This window comes from Poromitra crassiceps (assembly GCF_964638095.1).
Source record: "Poromitra crassiceps genome assembly, chromosome: 25".
NCBI lineage: Eukaryota > Metazoa > Chordata > Actinopteri > Beryciformes > Melamphaidae > Poromitra > Poromitra crassiceps.
In genome coordinates this window covers 11,691,830-11,711,292 of record NC_139649.1, presented here as the reverse complement: position 1 = coordinate 11,711,292, position 19,463 = coordinate 11,691,830, and the positions used below count along the sequence as shown (strand labels likewise).

At 44.4% G+C, this 19,463-nt stretch overlaps 1 protein-coding gene across 1 annotated transcript in view; it reads right to left on the bottom strand.

Moving 5' to 3' along the window:
* Window positions 1-291: 291 nt before the first annotated feature.
* The window catches only part of snta1 (syntrophin, alpha 1), a 62,991-nt gene continuing 43,819 nt past the window's right edge, over window positions 292-19,463 (bottom strand). Inside the window, exons 3-8 of the mRNA XM_083660842.1 lie at window positions 12,000-12,195; window positions 10,252-10,441; window positions 7,524-7,654; window positions 6,249-6,445; window positions 2,762-2,949; window positions 292-1,990 (exon numbers count right to left, since the gene is read on the bottom strand). Coding sequence (XP_083516968.1) covers window positions 1,898-1,990; window positions 2,762-2,949; window positions 6,249-6,445; window positions 7,524-7,654; window positions 10,252-10,441; window positions 12,000-12,195 — 995 coding nt within the window. The 3' untranslated portion in view covers window positions 292-1,897. The remainder of the gene's footprint in view (window positions 1,991-2,761; window positions 2,950-6,248; window positions 6,446-7,523; window positions 7,655-10,251; window positions 10,442-11,999; window positions 12,196-19,463) is intronic.

Here is a 19,463-nt window from a genome sequence, read left to right as displayed (position 1 = left end):
GTCCTATATTTTGCTACGCAGTGTTCCAGAGTCAGACCAGAGACCTTCAAGCTTTTCCAACCACAGCTACCACAGTTTTTTTTAAACAGATATAACTTCAATACGCTATGCTTTTAGCCTACAAATATGAATGATTTAAATTGCATTGCAGAAAATTGAGTTTTGCAACCCAAGCGTAATTCCGGTTTCAGTCGAGCCTCAGTCCTCAATGATGCTGAATACTGGATTTATATACACTGACCACTGTCAACGTCTATCCTGTATCAATAAAGCACGTGTAAAAGTTAACAATCAAAAGTTTATTACACGTTTATATACAAACAACCCTGCAAGGCACACCTTTGTTTAAATAAGAATATACATTACATTTTATTCTTGAAAGCAAACAAATTTTAGTTGTGAAATATATATTAATATAAGTCTGTTTAGCGTTGTACAGAGAAGGCCTCAAGTCGTGGGTGTTCCTTTGACACAAAAAATGAGGGCAAATGATCAAACACATTATGAAGTAAACAACTCAACATCTTTGCATGGTGTTTAAATTGACATATTCAAATTTTGGCCACACTATAAAAATGCAGCATCGTCACTTTCTGACTACATCCATTCATCTTATTACGGTGGTGTAATTATGAAGAACAGACTAAAAACACTGTACTAAAATATCTTGGCTTAAAGCTAAACTTAGCATTGTACTTGAATACTTACAGTAGCTTATCTGGACCGGCACTCTTTCTGGCAATTGTATATATCATCTAAAAATCAATATGCATTAGGTGAGAGCCTTGTTTGGCTCTCTTGTCAGTAGCACTTTATGGTGGCTCAAATGATACCAGGTCATATCGCCACCGATACAGAGTCAGACTGTTAGCCTGAGGACATTTAGCTTCAGGGTAGCTGTCAAACATTTAGGTTAGGCAAATTATCAGTGTTCATCCATCTATCTCTGAATTCAATGGTTAAGCTAAAAACACAATATTAAATACTTTAGTATTCGAGTCCATTAGTCCATTTTCCTATGTTAGGCTATAGGATTTATTTTATGCGCACACGCAAGAAGTAGTGCACAGAGAGATAGAGACAGAGAAAGACAGACAGACAGACAAAGACAAGATGGAAGAGAGAATTAAAAGCTAGGATAAAAACATTTTTGATTGGGCATTTGGACATCCTCTCAAACAAAAAGACGTAACTCATCTTCTAGAAAACTTTAGGGTCAAAGACGGTTTAAACACCAACAGGTACCACAGCATACATATCATTATGGGTAACTAACAACATGGTATTGTATTCTGTACATTGTTCAATACAGAGCGTTGATCATTCAGTGATGGGCGCATGACATCCTGTCACTCCATTGAAGCTGCCTTAGTAGCAAACGCTTGTCCAAGATCAATCTGGAGGCTTCAGCTTGTGAAACGAGCTTTATTTCTGCTTCATGGCACATAAAGAGAAGACTGATAAATAAAGAGAAGACTGATAGATGAAAGAATGCTGGTGACAAATGGCTGCCATGACACATCTAAACTAAACAATGGGGCAACAAAATCCATTGGGTGAGCTTAGTAACATTACTATGCAGGCTGTCATAATCATAGAGTGTGCCATCATAGAGTGTCATCATGACAGATCTGACAGATGTCAAATCACGTATATGACCGCTGACTTACGCACTCTATAAGCCTCCCTTTACCTCAAAACTACAAGTTCAACAAAGGTCCATCAATACTGCAGGTTCCTCCCGATTCCGCTGCACGGACAGGAGGCGCCTGACCAAAGACGATTAGTCACCATCTTTTCCTCGGTTCTCTCCTCCCATGTTTTTGAGTCTTCTGAGTGTGTGTGTGCGCGCGTGCGTGTGTGTGTTGTTGTTGATGTTCTGACAGATTGGCCATCATCATGCCAGCAAGCCTAGTCTCTTGACCTTAGCAGACAGAAAGGAGTGGATGATGAAGACTATGGTCTTGGGGCAGCAATGGAGGTCCAGTTGCTGCAGAACGAGAGAGATGGGGAGCGGGGGAATAGAAGAAGATATAGAATGAATGAGGAAAGGAAATTAGCTTAGCATTAGCATTAGCTTTTTAATGTAGCATAATACTGTAGAACGGTTAGGTGCATATCATTGAATCTGCAAAACTTTGCTTCCTAAAACAAATAATTTTAACAAATGTAAAAAAAATAAAAGGAAAAAAAGTACTCCCTCATACACTAAAAAAACAGCACATAGGTCAATAGACAAATAATAAACAAGACATCTTAATACTGTTAAAACCTTACAAAAAAGTGCAACATGTATCATTTCTAAACATCAGCATTACATTGTCAAATTAACCATGATACCTTCCTATAATCGTAAACAAATAAAACCATGGCTGACACAATTAATAGCCTCTATTTCCCATCAGCGACATTGTTCATGATCATCTCAATATTAGGTCCACATTTCCCATAAACCCCATTGCTTCCTGTTGCAAAGAGGAAAATTGCTGCTTGTTGTTTGCGCTGGACGAACAGCGTCCCTCCACCTATTTTGGTCCATAAAGAAATCTCCCTTTATGCCGTAAAGTGATCCAGCGGATTCCCCTCCGAAATCTGAACCAACACTTCCAAAAACAGTGTGGAGGCCCGGGAGAGGTTGGCCATCTTCTCAGCCATGGTCTTGTGTTTACTTCATCTCAAAATGACTGTGGTAATGATTTATCAATGTGAAAATGTTGCACAAAGCACATTTAAGAGAAAGACGAACTGGCAGCAAACTTACAATCTCGGCCTCTGGGCCTCCGAAGTCGAGGAAGATCATGCGTACTCCGTCGTCCGACGACATCCTGAGGCGCTCAAAGGGCTGCTGCAGCAGGATGCTCTTCCGGACGCCCATCTCCTCGGTGAACAGTGTGAAGCCCTCGTCGATGTGCACGCACAGGGTGCACTCCTTCCCATTCCAGCTGCAGGCTGGAAGACACGGGCATACGCAGGGGAGGTAAGGGAAGTGAAGGCACTGATGACTTAGAGCAGTGATCCTCACTATTTCTTCGATGAGAGCCGCACTGGCAGGACAACGTCAATAGGAGAGCCACTTTTACCGCAAAACACCAAAAGCCACCCCAACCAAGCACATCTGCCTACCATTTTTTTGTTTTATTGTTTTCCACACACACACACACACACACACACACACACACACACACACACACACACACATATACCAGTTTCCCCTAGAAAATCTTTCAGGCCTGGAGGGATTTCGAAATGTACCCCGACCGCAACGGTGGCGGCCGTCGCTGGCGACGCTAAAGTTTTAGCTAACCTGTTCACATCTATGTTCGCAATGGCATCCCAAGTATCATCATACTATTATGGGATGCGATGCGAACAGTTGTATTATGGGATGTGCGTTTCCCAGGCAACGACACACGTTGACACGTTTTGGAACAGCGCTGCACGCTGGCACAATACTCCTAAAAGCAAAATGCTTATTGTTTTCAATGGTTTGGCACCGTCTATTACTGTCAACACGAGTATTGTTGTATTGTAATAATATGCCATAAAGGTTTATTGAAATTTTGGGGAGAGCAGGGGGGATTTTTTTTTTTTTTTTTTTTTTTTGCAATTTCTTAGAGCCGCCAACTAAAGCTTCGAGAGCCGCCAGCGTCTCGCGAGCCGCGCAATGAGGAACTAGGACTTAGAGCAATGATGACTTAGAGCAGGGGTTCTCCATTTTCTTCACATCAACTAAACTGACACAAATTAGGCCACGGACCCCCATTTGATAAGATTTTGTCACGGAGTCCCCCCATCTGATAAGAGTTGAGCTTTTGTGATGACCCTCCCACTCTCTTGGCCATGTCTTGAAGGAGCCTGGTGTTGGCGTCCAGACCAGGAGAGTGGGAGGATTGTCACACTTTTAGATGTTTCATTACAGAAAGTGTAGGAGACCCATGGCCAAAATAGTCATCATACATTCTGTCATTGTTACTTATGGTTGGAATTCTAGTGAAAATAAATGATTCCCATTTTTGCTGGGGACCCCCTGAAACCCCCTCAAGGACTCCCGGGGGGTCCCCCCGGACTCCACTTTGAGAACCACTGATTTAGAGAGAGCCAAGCCAGAGTGGCCCTCAAAAAAATCTGGATTGATATCACCGCTTCCTTGTGTTCTCATTGTGTTATGAGTCTCATGTGTTACATAGTGATACACAGCCCAGAATCCCTGCCAATGTCTTTGGGTGTGATAGCATGGATCAGCATGAAGAAATTCAGATCATGTTTATTTTTATTAAGAAAGAATGGCTTTAAATCTATTATAAATGGAACACTCTTTCTAATTCTGATACTAAATAAATGTCTCTGATTTGGAGAAAACTATTGCACTACCTCATAATACCAGCAGAGGGCAATGTGACAACACTACTATAAGTAAACTGCTGACTACACTAGTTTATCATAAATGTATCATTATGCGTCTGTTGTGCTGAATAAAAATCATGTGCTGTGATATTTCTAGTGAACGATTTTTAGAGGCACAACAGGAGGATTTTGTCTGTTTATGCACGCGTCCTCTCTGCTAACTTTAGATTTGTGCAGAAACAACGATTTGTCAATTCAAACCTGCCAATTTCAATTTGTGCAATTGGTCACTGGACATTTTTCAATCATTCAAATCATATTCCTGTAGATTTATTATACTTGGCAAACCAAATGCTTGTTTTCCTCTCATCATCTCACAAGACCTTATTCTGAACCCCTAGAGTGGGAAGCCACCGCATCCTGTATTAGCATAGCACGGCGGTCTAACACGACACACAGTTCTTTCTTGTGTCTTGATAGCTGAATGGGCATTGTGTGGCATGGGACACTTTGTGCTGTGCTTGTTGAGGTGGGAGCCAGCAAAACAAAACTCCCCTGCATGACAATACTAAAGTTTGGACACACCTGATTGAAGGCTTATGCTTCAATGCTTGAAATGTATTTTTTTTTAGACAAATAAAAAGACAAATAGCGAAGTTGATGCCTATGTATGGATTTACTTCCAAAGCATTTGCCTTTCCATCTAGACAAGAACACCGGCAACCAAGGCCGACTGTTATGTCTCCTGTGTCTCCTGTGTCTGTGACTCTTATGTCTCCTGTGTCTCCTGTGTCTGTTATGTCTCCTGTGTCTCCTGTGTCTGTGACTGTTATGTCTCCTGTGTCTGTGACTGTTATGTCTCCTGTGTCGTCTGTGACTGTTATGTCTCCTGTGTCTGTGACTGTTATGTATCCTGTGTCTGTGACTGTTATGTCTCCTGTGTCTGTGACTGTTATGTATCCTGTGTCTGTGACTGTTATGTCTCCTGTGTCTGTGACTGTTATGTCTCCGGTGTCTGTGACTGTTATGTCTCCTGTGTCTCCTGTGTCTGTTATGTCTCCTGTGTCAGAGGCTAAAAAAATGCACTTGAACACACCGCAAAGACTACAGCTGATGGCCAACTAGCACGTACGTTCTTCTGCGCCTGTGTGAGACCCAGGACTGTGTGAGACCCAGGACTGTGTGAGACCCAGGACTGCGGATAATGATCTACAAACTATTGTATTAATATACTAAATAAAGCAGCGTTTGCCCACCATTTTCACACCACTCTCACTCACCACTTAAACGGTTTCATAATATAGCTACTTCTAATGGAGAATATGTCTGATGAGGAAAAGTTGCAAATGGCGCTGGCGTTGTCAGGCCTTGCCTGGTCTTTTGCTTATTGTGGAAGAAGAAAGGAAGAGGCAGAGGTGGAAAAATAAGGAGAAGCCGCACTAAATGAGTGATATCATACAGCGACAGGCTCACAGGGCACGTTGTTCAATATTTGTGTATTGTATGATCAGATGAGATGAATTTGAAAAATGCGAATGATGTTTTGTGTGTGCCCTCTCTTCGCGTGCACTGATTCGCTGAAGCTGCTGACCAGCCAATCAGAGTGATTTCTCTCACCGACTGATTCAACATGCCGATGAGGCCGACGAGTGAGAAACGTACGGGACACACACATACACACACCACAAAGGCGTAACGTCGGCTTGGTGTGTCTGGACTCTATAGCTTCCATCTGTTTGCCTTTTGTGTTATTTCATAGTTTCCATGTCTTAACTATTATTCTAAAATGTGGAAAATGGTAAAAAAATAAAGAAAATTTGGACGTGTGATATTTCTGACAGGTAGTGTGATTCAAAGCACAATCTGAATGATCTCATGGGTGGGGCATGAATCTGTATCTGTACCCGTGGTGACTTCCTGGACCAGTTCAGCGGCGTGGTGGCAGCCCTCCACCAGCAGGTGTGTCCAGGTGGACAGCTCCTTGGCAGAGTCCACCCTGAACACGTGGGTCTCCACGCCCTGCTTGGTCCCCGTGCGCAGGCCAAACGAGATCTCCGAATCGAGCAGAGGAGAGCTTTTCCCCGGGCCAGAGTGGACCAGTCTGGGTGGAGCGGGTGGAGGGGCAGGAAATGAGAAAGCCGAGTGAGAGAGAGAAAGTATGTATGGGAAGAGAGGAGCAAGTGAGGTTACACACAAGGATAGGCCAAGACAGAGAATTAAATGATAGGGTGTGTGTGTGTGTGTGTGTGTGTGTGTGTGTGTGTGTGTGTGAGAGAGAGAGAGAGAGAGAGAGAGAGAGAGAGAGAGAGAGAGAGAGAGAGAGAGAGAGAGAGAGAGAGAGAGAGAGAGAGAGAGTTATAGATAGTTATAGATATAGTTAGATGGGGAGAAATGGAAAAGGTGAAGAGAGAGAGGAGGGAGTCCAAGAGAGGGAGAGAAAACAGGGAGGGGAAAATGCATACAGTATGACTCATAAGTTCTGTCTAATATTGCAGTAATAATTTCCAGATGAAGATGATGTTATGCAGCAAAATGTCCAAAAGTCCAGTTATGGAAAGAGTGAGCATCTGTGCTTTACCAGGGCCAAAAACAAGCCTGGGAAATGAGTGTTTGCTCAGAACTGGGCTGTTAGGGTGGTGACGGATGTGTTAGGTTTATGCAATGGTATATGTGTGTGTGTGTGTGTGTGTGTGTGTGTGACAGAGAGAGAGAGAGAGAGAGAGAGAGAGAGAGAGAGAGAGACAGCACTGTGTGACTGTATATGCTAATCAGTACTATAGTATGTAGTGTGCACCTGGTAGTAGGGGTGTCAAAAATAATCGATTATAAGATGCATCGTGATGCGGACGTGCACGAGTCTGCATCGATTCACAAATGTCAAAAATAGATTTTTTTTTTTTTTTTAAATAATCAAATTAAATATAATGGAAGTACATGCAGTTGTTTATTTTAATTATGGATCATAATACAATGCAATTCCAAATGCACTTTTATTTTAAAAGTAGCCACACAGTGAGAAAAAAGAAAGTGAGAAAAAATAAATCATGTATTGCGGAAAAAAGTGATGCATTGATTCGAGATGCATCGAGATGCATCTCGAATCGTACTCGAATCGAATCGTAGCCCTCTGAATCGTAATCGAATCGAATCGTGAGGCCAGTGAAGATTCACAGCCCTACCTGGTAGTGATGAGCGGGTGGCTCTTGGTGGGGTTGCTCAGGCTGTCCTTGGTGTCGGGCATGGAGGGGTACAGGAGCAGGTCTCTGTCTGTCAACATCGCCAACACGGGTCTCTCAGGACCCTGGGTGACCTACACACACATACAGCACACACACACAAACATACACGCACGCGTGCGCACATGCAAACATGTGTAAGTCGGTTAAGTCGGTTAAACCCACTCCGGGCGGGGGTATGCATGTCACACATGGCGTATTTTAAACTGTGACAAGCCAGTAAAGTGTCAGTGGATATCAGCTGCTCCCCTTCAAGGGGCTGTACAACACCTGAAACTCTTTTTAGATGTAACACATTATGTACAATATAATCACTTAATATATAGAGAAAAAACAGTATAAAACTACAAACTGCGTTGGAAGATACGATTAATTCAATTCAATTCAATTCAAAAAAACTTTATTAGTCCCGCAAGGGGCAATTTAAGGCATGAATACTGCAAACAAGCTGTACTTTGTACACATCCAAAAACAATACAAAAAACAAGACAATAAATACAATAAATGGCACTGATAAAGCAAGATCCCTGATTACAATGTATCCAACACCACAAAGGAATATAGGTGTCAGATCAATACAAATTAAATTCAGTCAATACAATCCAAGTGCATATTAGACTTGTTCAAGGGTTCAAATCAAAAGGTCAAGGTACAGACTTAGTCTAGATAAACTGACCATTTCTCGTACTGTGGCTGTTCACCAGTCGAATGGCCTCTGGAACAAAACCAAACTTCCTTCTGTTTGTTTTGCAGGCAGGCTGTCTAAAGCGCTTTCCTGATGGCATTAAGTCAAAACAGACATGAAGGACATGTGTGGAGTCATTGATTATCTTGTGCGCTTTCTTGAGCACTTGTGCACTATTAAACTGTACTAGGGATCTTTGTGTTTTGCCTATAATTTTAGAGCTAAGGTTGACAACACCTTGCAGTCTGTTCTTGTCTTTTTGACAGAGGGATGAAAACCAGCAGATAAATGAAAATGTTAAAATACTTTCAATAAAGGAATTAGGATTAGAAGCAGTAACACAGAAGTACATCAACACATGCACAAACAGTTCAACGTCAATTCTGCGTTAAGAATTGTGTCTGTACTAGTAAAGAGTGGAAGAGAAGGAAACGATGTCTATCACCACCTCACCTTAAAGGAACACTCCGCCCATTTTCAACCAGCTTTGTATCATTAGAACATCAGTAGTATATCAGAAAACTGTAAACTGTTTTGAAGTCTGTCATTTAATTTGACAGTTATTGAGTGTTAAAGTGTGGACTAGTGACATCACTGGTCCACACTAACTCAAATTAATAACTCATTAACTCAATCAACTCTCAATAACTGTCAAACTATTCATCATTCATCTAGTTTGACAGTTATTGAGAGTTGATTTGAGTTAATGAGTTATTAATTTGAGTTAGTGTGGACCAGTGATGTCACTGGTCCACACTTTAACACTCAATAACTGTCAAATTAAACGACAGACTTCAAAACAGTTTACAGTTTTCTGATATACTACTGATGTTCTAATGATACAAAGCTGGTTGAAAATGGGCGGAGTGTTCCTTTAATGGTTTCAGTGCCTCCACCAGCTTAGAGTCTCAGTCTCTACACAGCATCACATTTAATGAGCAGCAGCATTCAAATGCCTAGACCATCCTGCTTCCCAATACCTTTTTGTTCAGATATTCTGCTTCTTGCTGCACACCCAGACAATGATCTGCTCCAGAGACACTAGGAAAGCTCCTCACCATGATCTGCTGTACTAACTAGGGGCCAGGTTTATTTGCCATTCCCTAAGTTTTATATTTACACTAAGGACAAAAATGGCTGTCATGCTAAACGGATACAGACGCCATCATGAATTTCATCTGCAAAATGGACCAAAACAATGCATCATTAATTTACAATGTGGTACTTTATTGATTCTTTCTCAGTGCTGCTGGACGACAGAGGCTTGAGCGGTCCGATGGAAACCCGCTTCAGCTCATTACATCGCCCTGCACTTTCTCCTGCAGTTCCCACGAGGGGGGGGAGTTTAGGCTCGGGCAGATGAAGCCAAATGCGGAAATGGCAAAAACTGCGGTTCCTAGAATGGCCACTTGAGGCTGGCTGCAAAAGGGAGTCAATCCCCATTCACCCCCATGTTAAAATGCCTGACTTTACAGCATAAATAAACATGTTTTTAAAGCCTGGTTCAAAAAAATGGTTTTTGGCCTCTATAGATAATTTCACCTTTCGTGACAATTGTACGGGGGGTGATGCTGATATATTTTTTAAATATAACTTGCCCGTTTAGAATAAAATAGATAATATACAAAAGGGCGTGATTGACAGGTCACCTGTCCAGTGATCAGCTTACAGATCATGGACCAATAGCAGGCGGTGCTGTGTGAAGCCCCGGGTCTCGTGTGAGATAGCAGCGGCAAACATGCCAATCTCCAGGCTTCAAAACCAAAGAGTGATGTCACACTCACTCTGCCCATGTCTTTTTGCAGTTCCCAGCTCATATTACAGCTCCACAAAAATAAAATATGAAATGTTTGAATACCTTGCAAATGTCATATGCAGCATCACACTGAACCCCAATGCCAGTAACTTTGCGTCATCTCGTCCTCTCGTCAAATTTGTGCATATGACTCCTGTATTTGTGTGTGTTAGTGTCTGTGTTTTGCGTACCTGCTCTGTAATCCAGCCCAGATGTTTGACCTCCAGGCCAGCCTGCATGGCCTTCAACTCCTCCTTCACTCTGGGTAAGAGGTTGGCAGCGCCCGCCAGGATGGCGTTGTACCAGGACTGGGCCATGGCCGGGTCCTTCGCCCGCAGGAACATCGAGTTCTTTCTGCTATACGAAATCACCTCGAAATACCTGGCAGAGGAGGTCGGAGAGGAGGGGTGGTGGTGGTGGTGGGAGGAGGGGTTTGAACATGGAAGAGCCAGTGCAGAAAAGGGAGAGGAGGCAGAGAGGAAAAAGGGCAGTTTGGAATTAGAAAAATATAGAAAAATGGCAAAGGAAGAAAGGCTTGAGGACGAAAAGGGTATTTCAGACAATAACAAAGAGAATATATGAGGGAGAGAGGGTAACGACGAGTCCCTTTTCCATCTTCTATATCGGTGGTTCTCAACCTTTTTCATATCAAAGACCCTAATCTAATCCACATTAGGGCCACAGTCAGACTCCCATTTGATGAGATTGTCTCCTGGACACAAATCTGAGATTTCTTTCTTTTTTTTATTGCAAGATTATGTTTCCCCCCCCCTATAATTCCATGATTATCTGCACTGTAGGTAGAGAGTTAACAGAGAAACTATGATCAAAATGTCCTTCTTCTTCTTCTTCTTCTACTACTACTACTACTACTACTACTACTACTACTACTACTACTACTACTACTACTACTACTACTACTACTACTACTACTACTACTACTACTACTACTACTACTACTACTACTACTACTACTACTACTACTACTACTACTACTACTACTACTACTACTACTACTACTACTACTACTACTACTACTACTACTACTACTACTACTACTACTACTACTACTACTACTACTACTACTACTACTACTACTACTACTACTACTACTACTACTACTACTACTACTACTACTACTACTACTACTACTACTACTACTACTACTACTACTACTACTACTACTACTACTACTACTACTACTACTACTACTACTACTACTACTACTACTACTACTACTACTACTACTACTAGTAGTAGTCAATTTCTTGCAAATTAAAGCCCCACTCAGTAAGTTTTCCACTGCGCCCTCTGCGTGCATTGCTATCGATAACGATATCGCCGTTCAAAGTCAACAAAACACAGCGCCAGAAGCTCTATGTACATGTTGTGACATCGGGTACTCACCACGTGATGAAATAATAATCCATAGTTCCGTGAAACATCATTTTCGTAGCAAATCCGAATCGAGTTACTTCCTCGTTTTGATGAACACAGCGCTTCCGCTGTACAGCGCATGCGCGCATGGTTTTCTTTTTTCTTTTTTCTTGCTACGGGACGTGACAGACAAACTGCTTAGTCCCAGTGCTGGGCAATGGAGGGCGGTGTGGGATAAATAAAGATGAGGGTCTCCCTATTAAAAGTCAATCTACCATGTCCTGTGACTAAAAAGCAGTTATATTTCAGTCAAAAATGTCAAAAATCTTACTGATTGGGGCTTTAAATAATGGTGAAGTTGAACAATTCATCAGTTTGCAGGGGACCCCCTGGAACACACTCAAGGAGCCCTGGTGGTCCCCAGACCCGACGTTGAGAACCATCGTTCTACGACCATATGGTGTTAAGCGTTAAATATCTGTCAGAAATCTCTGTATCCGAACTGTACAAAATGAAACTCAAATCATTTACAAAGTAGTGAACTCCCCCCGGGCTGCAGTACCTGTTTTCTGTGTCTGGGGGGCACTGTTTCCGTGACACCTGGCACATCTTCACTGGGAGGCTGCGGGGCTCCTTGACCTCAGCGGGGGAGGCGTCGCTGCCCCTCTGAGGCGTGGAGGGGGGGGAGTCCCATGGGAGGGCTGCCCCGGGGGACCCCGCGTTCTTAAAGAAGGCCGACATCTCCTTGATGTACTTCACTGAGGAGGAGACGAGAGAGAGAGTCAGAGAGAGAGAGACAGAGAGAGAGAGGGAGTCAGAGAGAGAGACAGAGAGAGAGAGAGAGAGACAGAGAGAGAGAGAGGGAGTCAGAGAGAGACACACCTTGATGTACTTCACTGAGGAGGAGAGAGACAGAGAGAGAGAGAGAGAGAGAGAGAGAAAGAGGGAGTCAGAGAGAGAGAGAGAGAGAGAGAGAGAGAGAGAGAGTCAGAGAGAGACACACCTTGATGTATTTCACTGAGGAGAGAGAGACAGAGAGAGAGAGAGAGAGAGAGAGGGAGTCAGAGAGAGACACACCTTGATGTACTTCACTGAGGAGAGAGTCAGAGAGCGAGAGACAGAGAGAGAGAGAGAGAGACACACACACACACACACACACATCTCCTTGATGGATTTCACTGAGGTGGAGAGAGACAGAGAGACACACAGATGATGGAGGTAGAGGAGAGGGAGACCAAGTATGAGACAAAAGAAGAGGAAGAAGAACAAGATTGAGGATATGAACATGGCCTCTGGGAGGTTGGTGGATGAGCGGAGTTCTGCAGCAGTTATGATGTGAGAGATAAGCGCATCAGTTAAAAGCTGTCAAAGCAGTTCAGAACGGCACAGAAATCTCACATTAAAAAGATTTCTCTTAACAATCTCTTCAAGTTTCTCAGCCGCTCCGCAGGGCCGAACATGCTCTAGATAGACAGAATAGGCCATAGATCATTTTAGGAACACCGTGGATAGTTTGTACTGTATTTGGGGAATGTGGAGATAATACCTCTCACACACAGTCAGGCACTCGCTTGCTCAGGCCTATCGAGCACACATGGCCTTTTCACACCGTTTTACCACACATGTCATGCACATTGCACACCCACCTACACTACACACACACCCACACTACACACACACCCACACAGACACATGCACACACGTGCACACACACTACACACACACCCACACAGACACATGCACAGTGCACACACGTGCACACACACACACACACACACACACACATACACACACACACACACACACACGGCCAGTGCTCCAGTGCTCCCTCCAGTAGGCTGTGGTATGGGTTTGGCAAGAGTAGCCGGTGCTGGAGTAAAAATAGCCCACAGGACACGGTGAGGCATGAGGCTGGAGGCAGAGCTCTGGTTTCACTGGGAAGTGTGAAGTGTTCCTCTTGCACAGTACAAGAGGCCTATAGCCAGAGAGCAAGCAGCAGAGTCACAGTACAGAGTCACAGTACAAGAGGCTTATAGCCAGAGGGCAAGCAGCAGAGTCACAGTACAAGAGGCTTATAGCCAGAGGGCAAGCAGCAGAGTCACAGTACAAGAGGCTTATAGCCAGAGGGCAAGCAGCAGAGTCACAGTACAAGAGGCTTATAGCCAGAGGGCAAGCAGCAGAGTCACAGTACAAGAGGCCTATAGCCAGAGGGCAAGCAGCAGAGTCACAGTACAAGAGGCTTATAGCCAGAGGGCAAGCAGCAGAGTCACAGTACAAGAGGCTTATAGCCAGAGGGCAAGCAGCAGAGTCACAGTACAAGAGGCTTATAGCCAGAGGGCAAGCAGCAGAGTCACAGTACAAGAGGCTTATAGCCAGAGGGCAAGCAGCAGAGTCACAGTACAAGAGGCTTATAGCCAGAGGGTAAGCAGCAGAGTCACAGTACAAGAGGCTTATAGCCAGAGGGCAAGCAGCAGAGTCACAGTACAAGAGGCTTATAGCCAGAGGGCAAGCAGCAGAGTCACAGTACAGAGGCTTATAGCCAGAGAGCAAGCAGCAGAGTCACAGTACAAGAGGCTTATAGCCAGAGGGTAAGCAGCAGAGTCACAGTACAGAGGCTTATAGCCAGAGGGCAAGCAGCAGAGTCACAGTACAGAGGCTTATAGCCAGAGAGCAAGCAGCAGAGTCACAGTACAGAGGCTTATAGCCAGAGAGCAAGCAGCAGAGTCACAGTACAAGAGGCTTATAGCCAGAGGGCAAGCAGCAGAGTCACAGTACAAGAGGCTTATAGCCAGAGGGCAAGCAACAGAGTCACAGTACAAGAGGCTTATAGCCAGAGGGCAAGCAACAGAGTCACAGTACAAGAGGCCTATAGCCAGAGGGTAAGCAGCAGAGTCACAGTACAAGAGGCTTATAGTCAGAGGGTAAGCAGCAGAGTCACAGTACAAGAGGCTTATAGCCAGAGGGTAAGCAGCAGAGTCACAGTACAAGAGGCCTATAGCCAGAGGGCAAGCAGCAGAGTCACAGTACAAGAGGCCTATAGCCAGAGGGCAAGCAGCAGAGTCACAGTACAAGAGGCCTATAGCCAGAGGGCAAGCAGCAGAGTCACAGTACAAGAGGCCTATAGCCAGAGGGCAAGCAGCAGAGTCACAGTACAAGAGGCTTATAGCCAGAGGGCAAGCAGCAGAGTCACAGTACAAGAGGCTTATAGCCAGAGGGCAAGCAGCAGAGTCACAGTACAAGAGGCTTATAGCCAGAAGGTAAGCAGCAGAGTCACAGTACAGAGGCTTATAGCCAGAGGGCAAGCAGCAGAGTCACAGTACAAGAGGCTTATAGCCAGAGGGCAAGCAGCAGAGTCACAGTACAGAGGCTTATAGCCAGAGGGCAAGCAGCAGAGTCACAGTACAAGAGGCTTATAGCCAGAGGGTAAGCAGCAGAGTCACAGTACAGAGGCTTATAGCCAGAGGGCAAGCAGCAGAGTCACAGTACAAGAGGCTTATAGCCAGAGGGTAAGCAGCAGAGTCACAGTACAAGAGGCTTATAGCCAGAGGGCAAGCAGCAGAGTCACAGTACAAGAGGCTTATAGCCAGAGGGTAAGCAGCAGAGTCACAGTACAGAGGCTTATAGCCAGAGGGCAAGCAGCAGAGTCACAGTACAAGAGGCTTATAGCCAGAGAGCAAGCAGCAGAGTCACAGTACAAGAGGCTTATAGCCAGAGGGCAAGCAGCAGAGTCACAGTACAAGAGGCTTATAGCCAGAGGGCAAGCAGCAGAGTCACAGTACAAGAGGCTTATAGCCAGAGGGTAAGCAGCAGAGTCACAGTACAGAGGCTTATAGCCAGAGGGCAAGCAGCAGAGTCACAGTACAAGAGGCTTATAGCCAGAGGGCAAGCAGCAGAGTCACAGTACAGAGGCTTATAGCCAGAGGGCAAGCAGCAGAGTCACAGTACAAGAGGCTTATAGCCAGAGGGTAAGCAGCAGAGTCACAGTACAGAGGCTTATAGCCAGAGGGCAAGCAGCAGAGTCACAGTACAAGAGGCTTATAGCCAGAGGGCAAGCAGCAGAGTCACAGTACAAGAGGCTTATAGCCAGAGGGCAAGCAGCAGAGTCACAGTACAAGAGGCTTATAGCCAGAGGGTAAGCAGCAGAGTCACAGTACAAGAGGCTTATAGCCAGAGGGCAAGCAGCAGAGTCACAGTACAAGAGACTTATAGCCAGAGGGCAAGCAGCAGAGTCACAGTACAAGAGGCTTATAGCCAGAGGGCAAGCAGCAGAGTCACAGTACAGAGGCTTATAGCCAGAGGGCAAGCAGCAGAGTCACAGTACAAGAGGCTTATAGCCAGAGGGCAAGCAGCAGAGTCACAGTACAAGAGGCTTATAGCCAGAGGGCAAGCAGCAGAGTCACAGTACAAGAGGCTTATAGCCAGAGGGCAAGCAGCAGAGTCACAGTACAAGAGGCTTATAGCCAGAGGGCAAGCAGCAGAGTCACAGTACAAGAGACTTATAGCCAGAGGGCAAGCAGCAGAGTCACAGTACAAGAGGCTTATAGCCAGAGGGTAAGCAGCAGAGTCACAGTACAGAGGCTTATAGCCAGAGGGCAAGCAGCAGAGTCACAGTACAAGAGGCTTATAGCCAGAGGGCAAGCAGCAGAGTCACAGTACAAGAGGCTTATAGCCAGAGGGTAAGCAGCAGAGTCACAGTACAAGAGGCTTATAGCCAGAGGGCAAGCAGCAGAGCCACAGTACAAGAGGCCTATAGCCAGAGGTAAGCAGCAGAGTCACAGTAGACAGCCAGGCCGTACAGTCACACATGATCTTCCTCTTGCTCAGTCAGTCAGTGAGTCAGTGAGTCAGTCAGTCAGTCAGTCAGTCAGTAGTTTGTGGAAATGTCAGTCCTGCTCTGGTTGAACACACTAACCTACCTGCTCACCTACTCTAAAAGTCACTCTGGATGAGAGTGGAGGCTAAATGCCTACAATTGAAATATCTCTCTCTCTCTCTCTCACTCACACACACACACACACACACACACACACACACACATACACACGTGCACACATATACTTATTATACAGTATACATTATACTGTGTGTGTGTGTGTGTGTGTGTGTGTGTGTGTGTGTGTGTGTGTGTATATATAGACACCTCTGAGTCAGCAGAATGTTCACTCTGTCTTCCTGTCTATACTTCTTTTTCTCCTGAAACCACTCTTTCTTTCCCACCAATCCTGCATCTCTAATCTCTCTCTCTCTCTCTCTCTCCCTCTCTCTCTCTGTCTCTCTCTCTCTCTCTCTCTCTCTCTCTCTCTCTCCCTCTCCCTCTCTCTCTCTCCCTCTCTCTCTCTCTCTCTCTCTCTCCCTCAGGATAACCTATTTCCCTATCTTCTCAATCTCCAGAGATTAGGTCAATTCACTTTCAATTCAATCCATTTTTAAAGCTATGAAATCAGTTGCCACTAAAGTCTCTTATCCAATCTGTGAAGGCATGTTTGAGAATGATGATTCTATTATTATCTATTTTGGTTTGAGAGAAGTGAAAGTGCCTGCTTCAGTTCTGCCTCACATGCCCTCTCTCTCTCTCTCTCTCTCTCTCTCTCTCTCTCTCTCTCAATCTCTCTCTCTCTCGCTCTCTCTCTCTCTGGAGTCACATGTATGGTTTAACAACATCCTTTCCATGCATAGTCCATGGGGACGGTTGCCCGGGCCACATATTTACGCCACACATTCTGCCCTTTACGCCAGTGCTTACTCAAGCACTCTGACACACACACACACACACACACACACACACACACACACACACACACACACACACACGCATGCACACACACACACACACGCACAAACACTTACTGAACCTACACATATGTGCATGCAGATACACATGTACAGTACACTCACCTCACATGACCAGTACACTACACTCATCTCGCATTTTACTCTGGCCCAGCCCCAGAGTTACATATGCCAGGGGTGGCAATCACTAGATGCCCCACGATACAATATTATCACGATACTTAAGTCACGATACGATAGTATTGCGATATGCTAGTATTGTGATATAGTGAGTATTGCGATATATTGCGATTTATTATATTTTTTCCCCACTCCAAATAATGTCCCAAAAGGAAAACTTGTCAACATCTGTTTTATCTAAGATAAAGTTTCCAGTCTGTTCATCTCACTTCAATCATTATTGCAGCAAAATTGTCAAGCAGGCAGACTGACCAACACTGTCATAAAAAACCTGCCATAAATGTTGCACCTGCCAATTTATATAAAATATTGCAATACTTGGCATTTGTGCGAATATATTGCCCCACAAAATATCTCGATACTATGCAGTATCAATCCCCCCCACTCCACCCCGCTAACATATGCCAGTGTTTTTCAAAGCCTAACCTATGATCAGATGAAAACTGGTCTTCAGACATACTTCCAATTTGCCATAAGATGCTGTGGCTATGGCTATCTCATGTCCTTACAATGTAAGGTGGGCTGAATACGTGCTTCAGCTCAAGATGCAGTAAGATCTGTAGCCTACAAACCAGGATCATTTCTATTAGCTTGGCTAATACTATAGCCTGTGATAATGTGTCTGTTGACAAAAGCACACATATTTGGGAAGTGGAGATTGGGAGTAAGTACCAGGCTGTGAACAAACTATCCCATGTACCAGGCACAGCTTTGAAGTAGCTGTCAACTTGCATACGTAATGTTTCATGGAAATGAGCGTCTGTCCATTTGTTCCTATGCCAGCCCATTGATGTGTGTACCAGGGGCTAGCCAACTACTTCCTGTTTACCAGGGGCTAGCCAACTACTTCCTGTTTACCAGGGGCTAGCCAACTACTTCCTGTTTACCAGGGGCTAGCCAACTACTTCCTGTTTACCAGGGGCTAGCCAACTACTTCCTGTTTACCAGGGGCTAGCCAACTACTTCCTTGTTTCTGGGCCCAGGCCATTCAAAATGGATGTGGTCACTCTCAATAAGGCAGGCTAGGCCACCAGAGCAGGAATGTGAATGGGCTTGCCTGCATCCTTCCTTACAGTGAATTTAAGCCATGGTAGAACATCTCCGGCACCCGGCCTGCACCTATACTGCTTTTCTGCTGCATTTTCCACTCAATCAAGTCTTGTGGGCAGTACAACAGTGCAAAAGTCATGCAGAAATTAAATTATGGCTATTATATGTAATTAGGCTGTCTGAGTCAGTCAAGTCATACAGTATCTAACCACTAATTCCACGGCTTGAATAATATTTTTTGTTTATTTTATTTAACCTTTATTTATCCAAGTGAGCCACAGAGATTAAATCTCTTTTCGAGAGGGCCCTGGCCAAGAAAAGCAGCACAAAGTAAAGTTACACAAGTTACAGACGCCACAAGTTGAGATGTTTGTAGTGGCCCACAAGAAACACCTCAGCACATTACAACACATGATCCACAAACATTCAGTGTTTCATCACATGCTAATTAAACTACGAGGAAAAACAATGACAACTTTCACCATCCTCCATACCTTTAACTATTGTTTTAAAAACAAGATCAGCTCCTGCAATTTCAGGTCCTTCTGGAGCTCATTCCATGACCATGCCATAGGGGCTGAGAACTGAAACACCAATTTACAATACAAGCCTTTTTTACATTCAGTAAAAAGTAAAGGTTTTGTGAACGTAAATCTAAAATGACACACACACACACACACACACACTAGGGCTGCACAATTAATCGTATTTTCATCGTCATCGCAATATGAACATGCGCAATAAACTCATCGCAAAGACTGCCTGAAACACAATGAATAACAAAGGTCGTTTTATTTACATGCGTCATGCATTCCCACTCAGCATCTGACCATTTTGTCTTGTGTTGTAAATCCAGCATACACCTTTCCCTTACAACAGTGCGCTCCGCCCCTCTGCCAAAGCCCAAACACGCTGTGTGTAGTTTCAGCTAGAGTCAGTGTGTATTTCATTTCTTTATTCAGTGGGCATAGGCTATGTTTGGGGTCTATGTTCGCATTATTAAAGC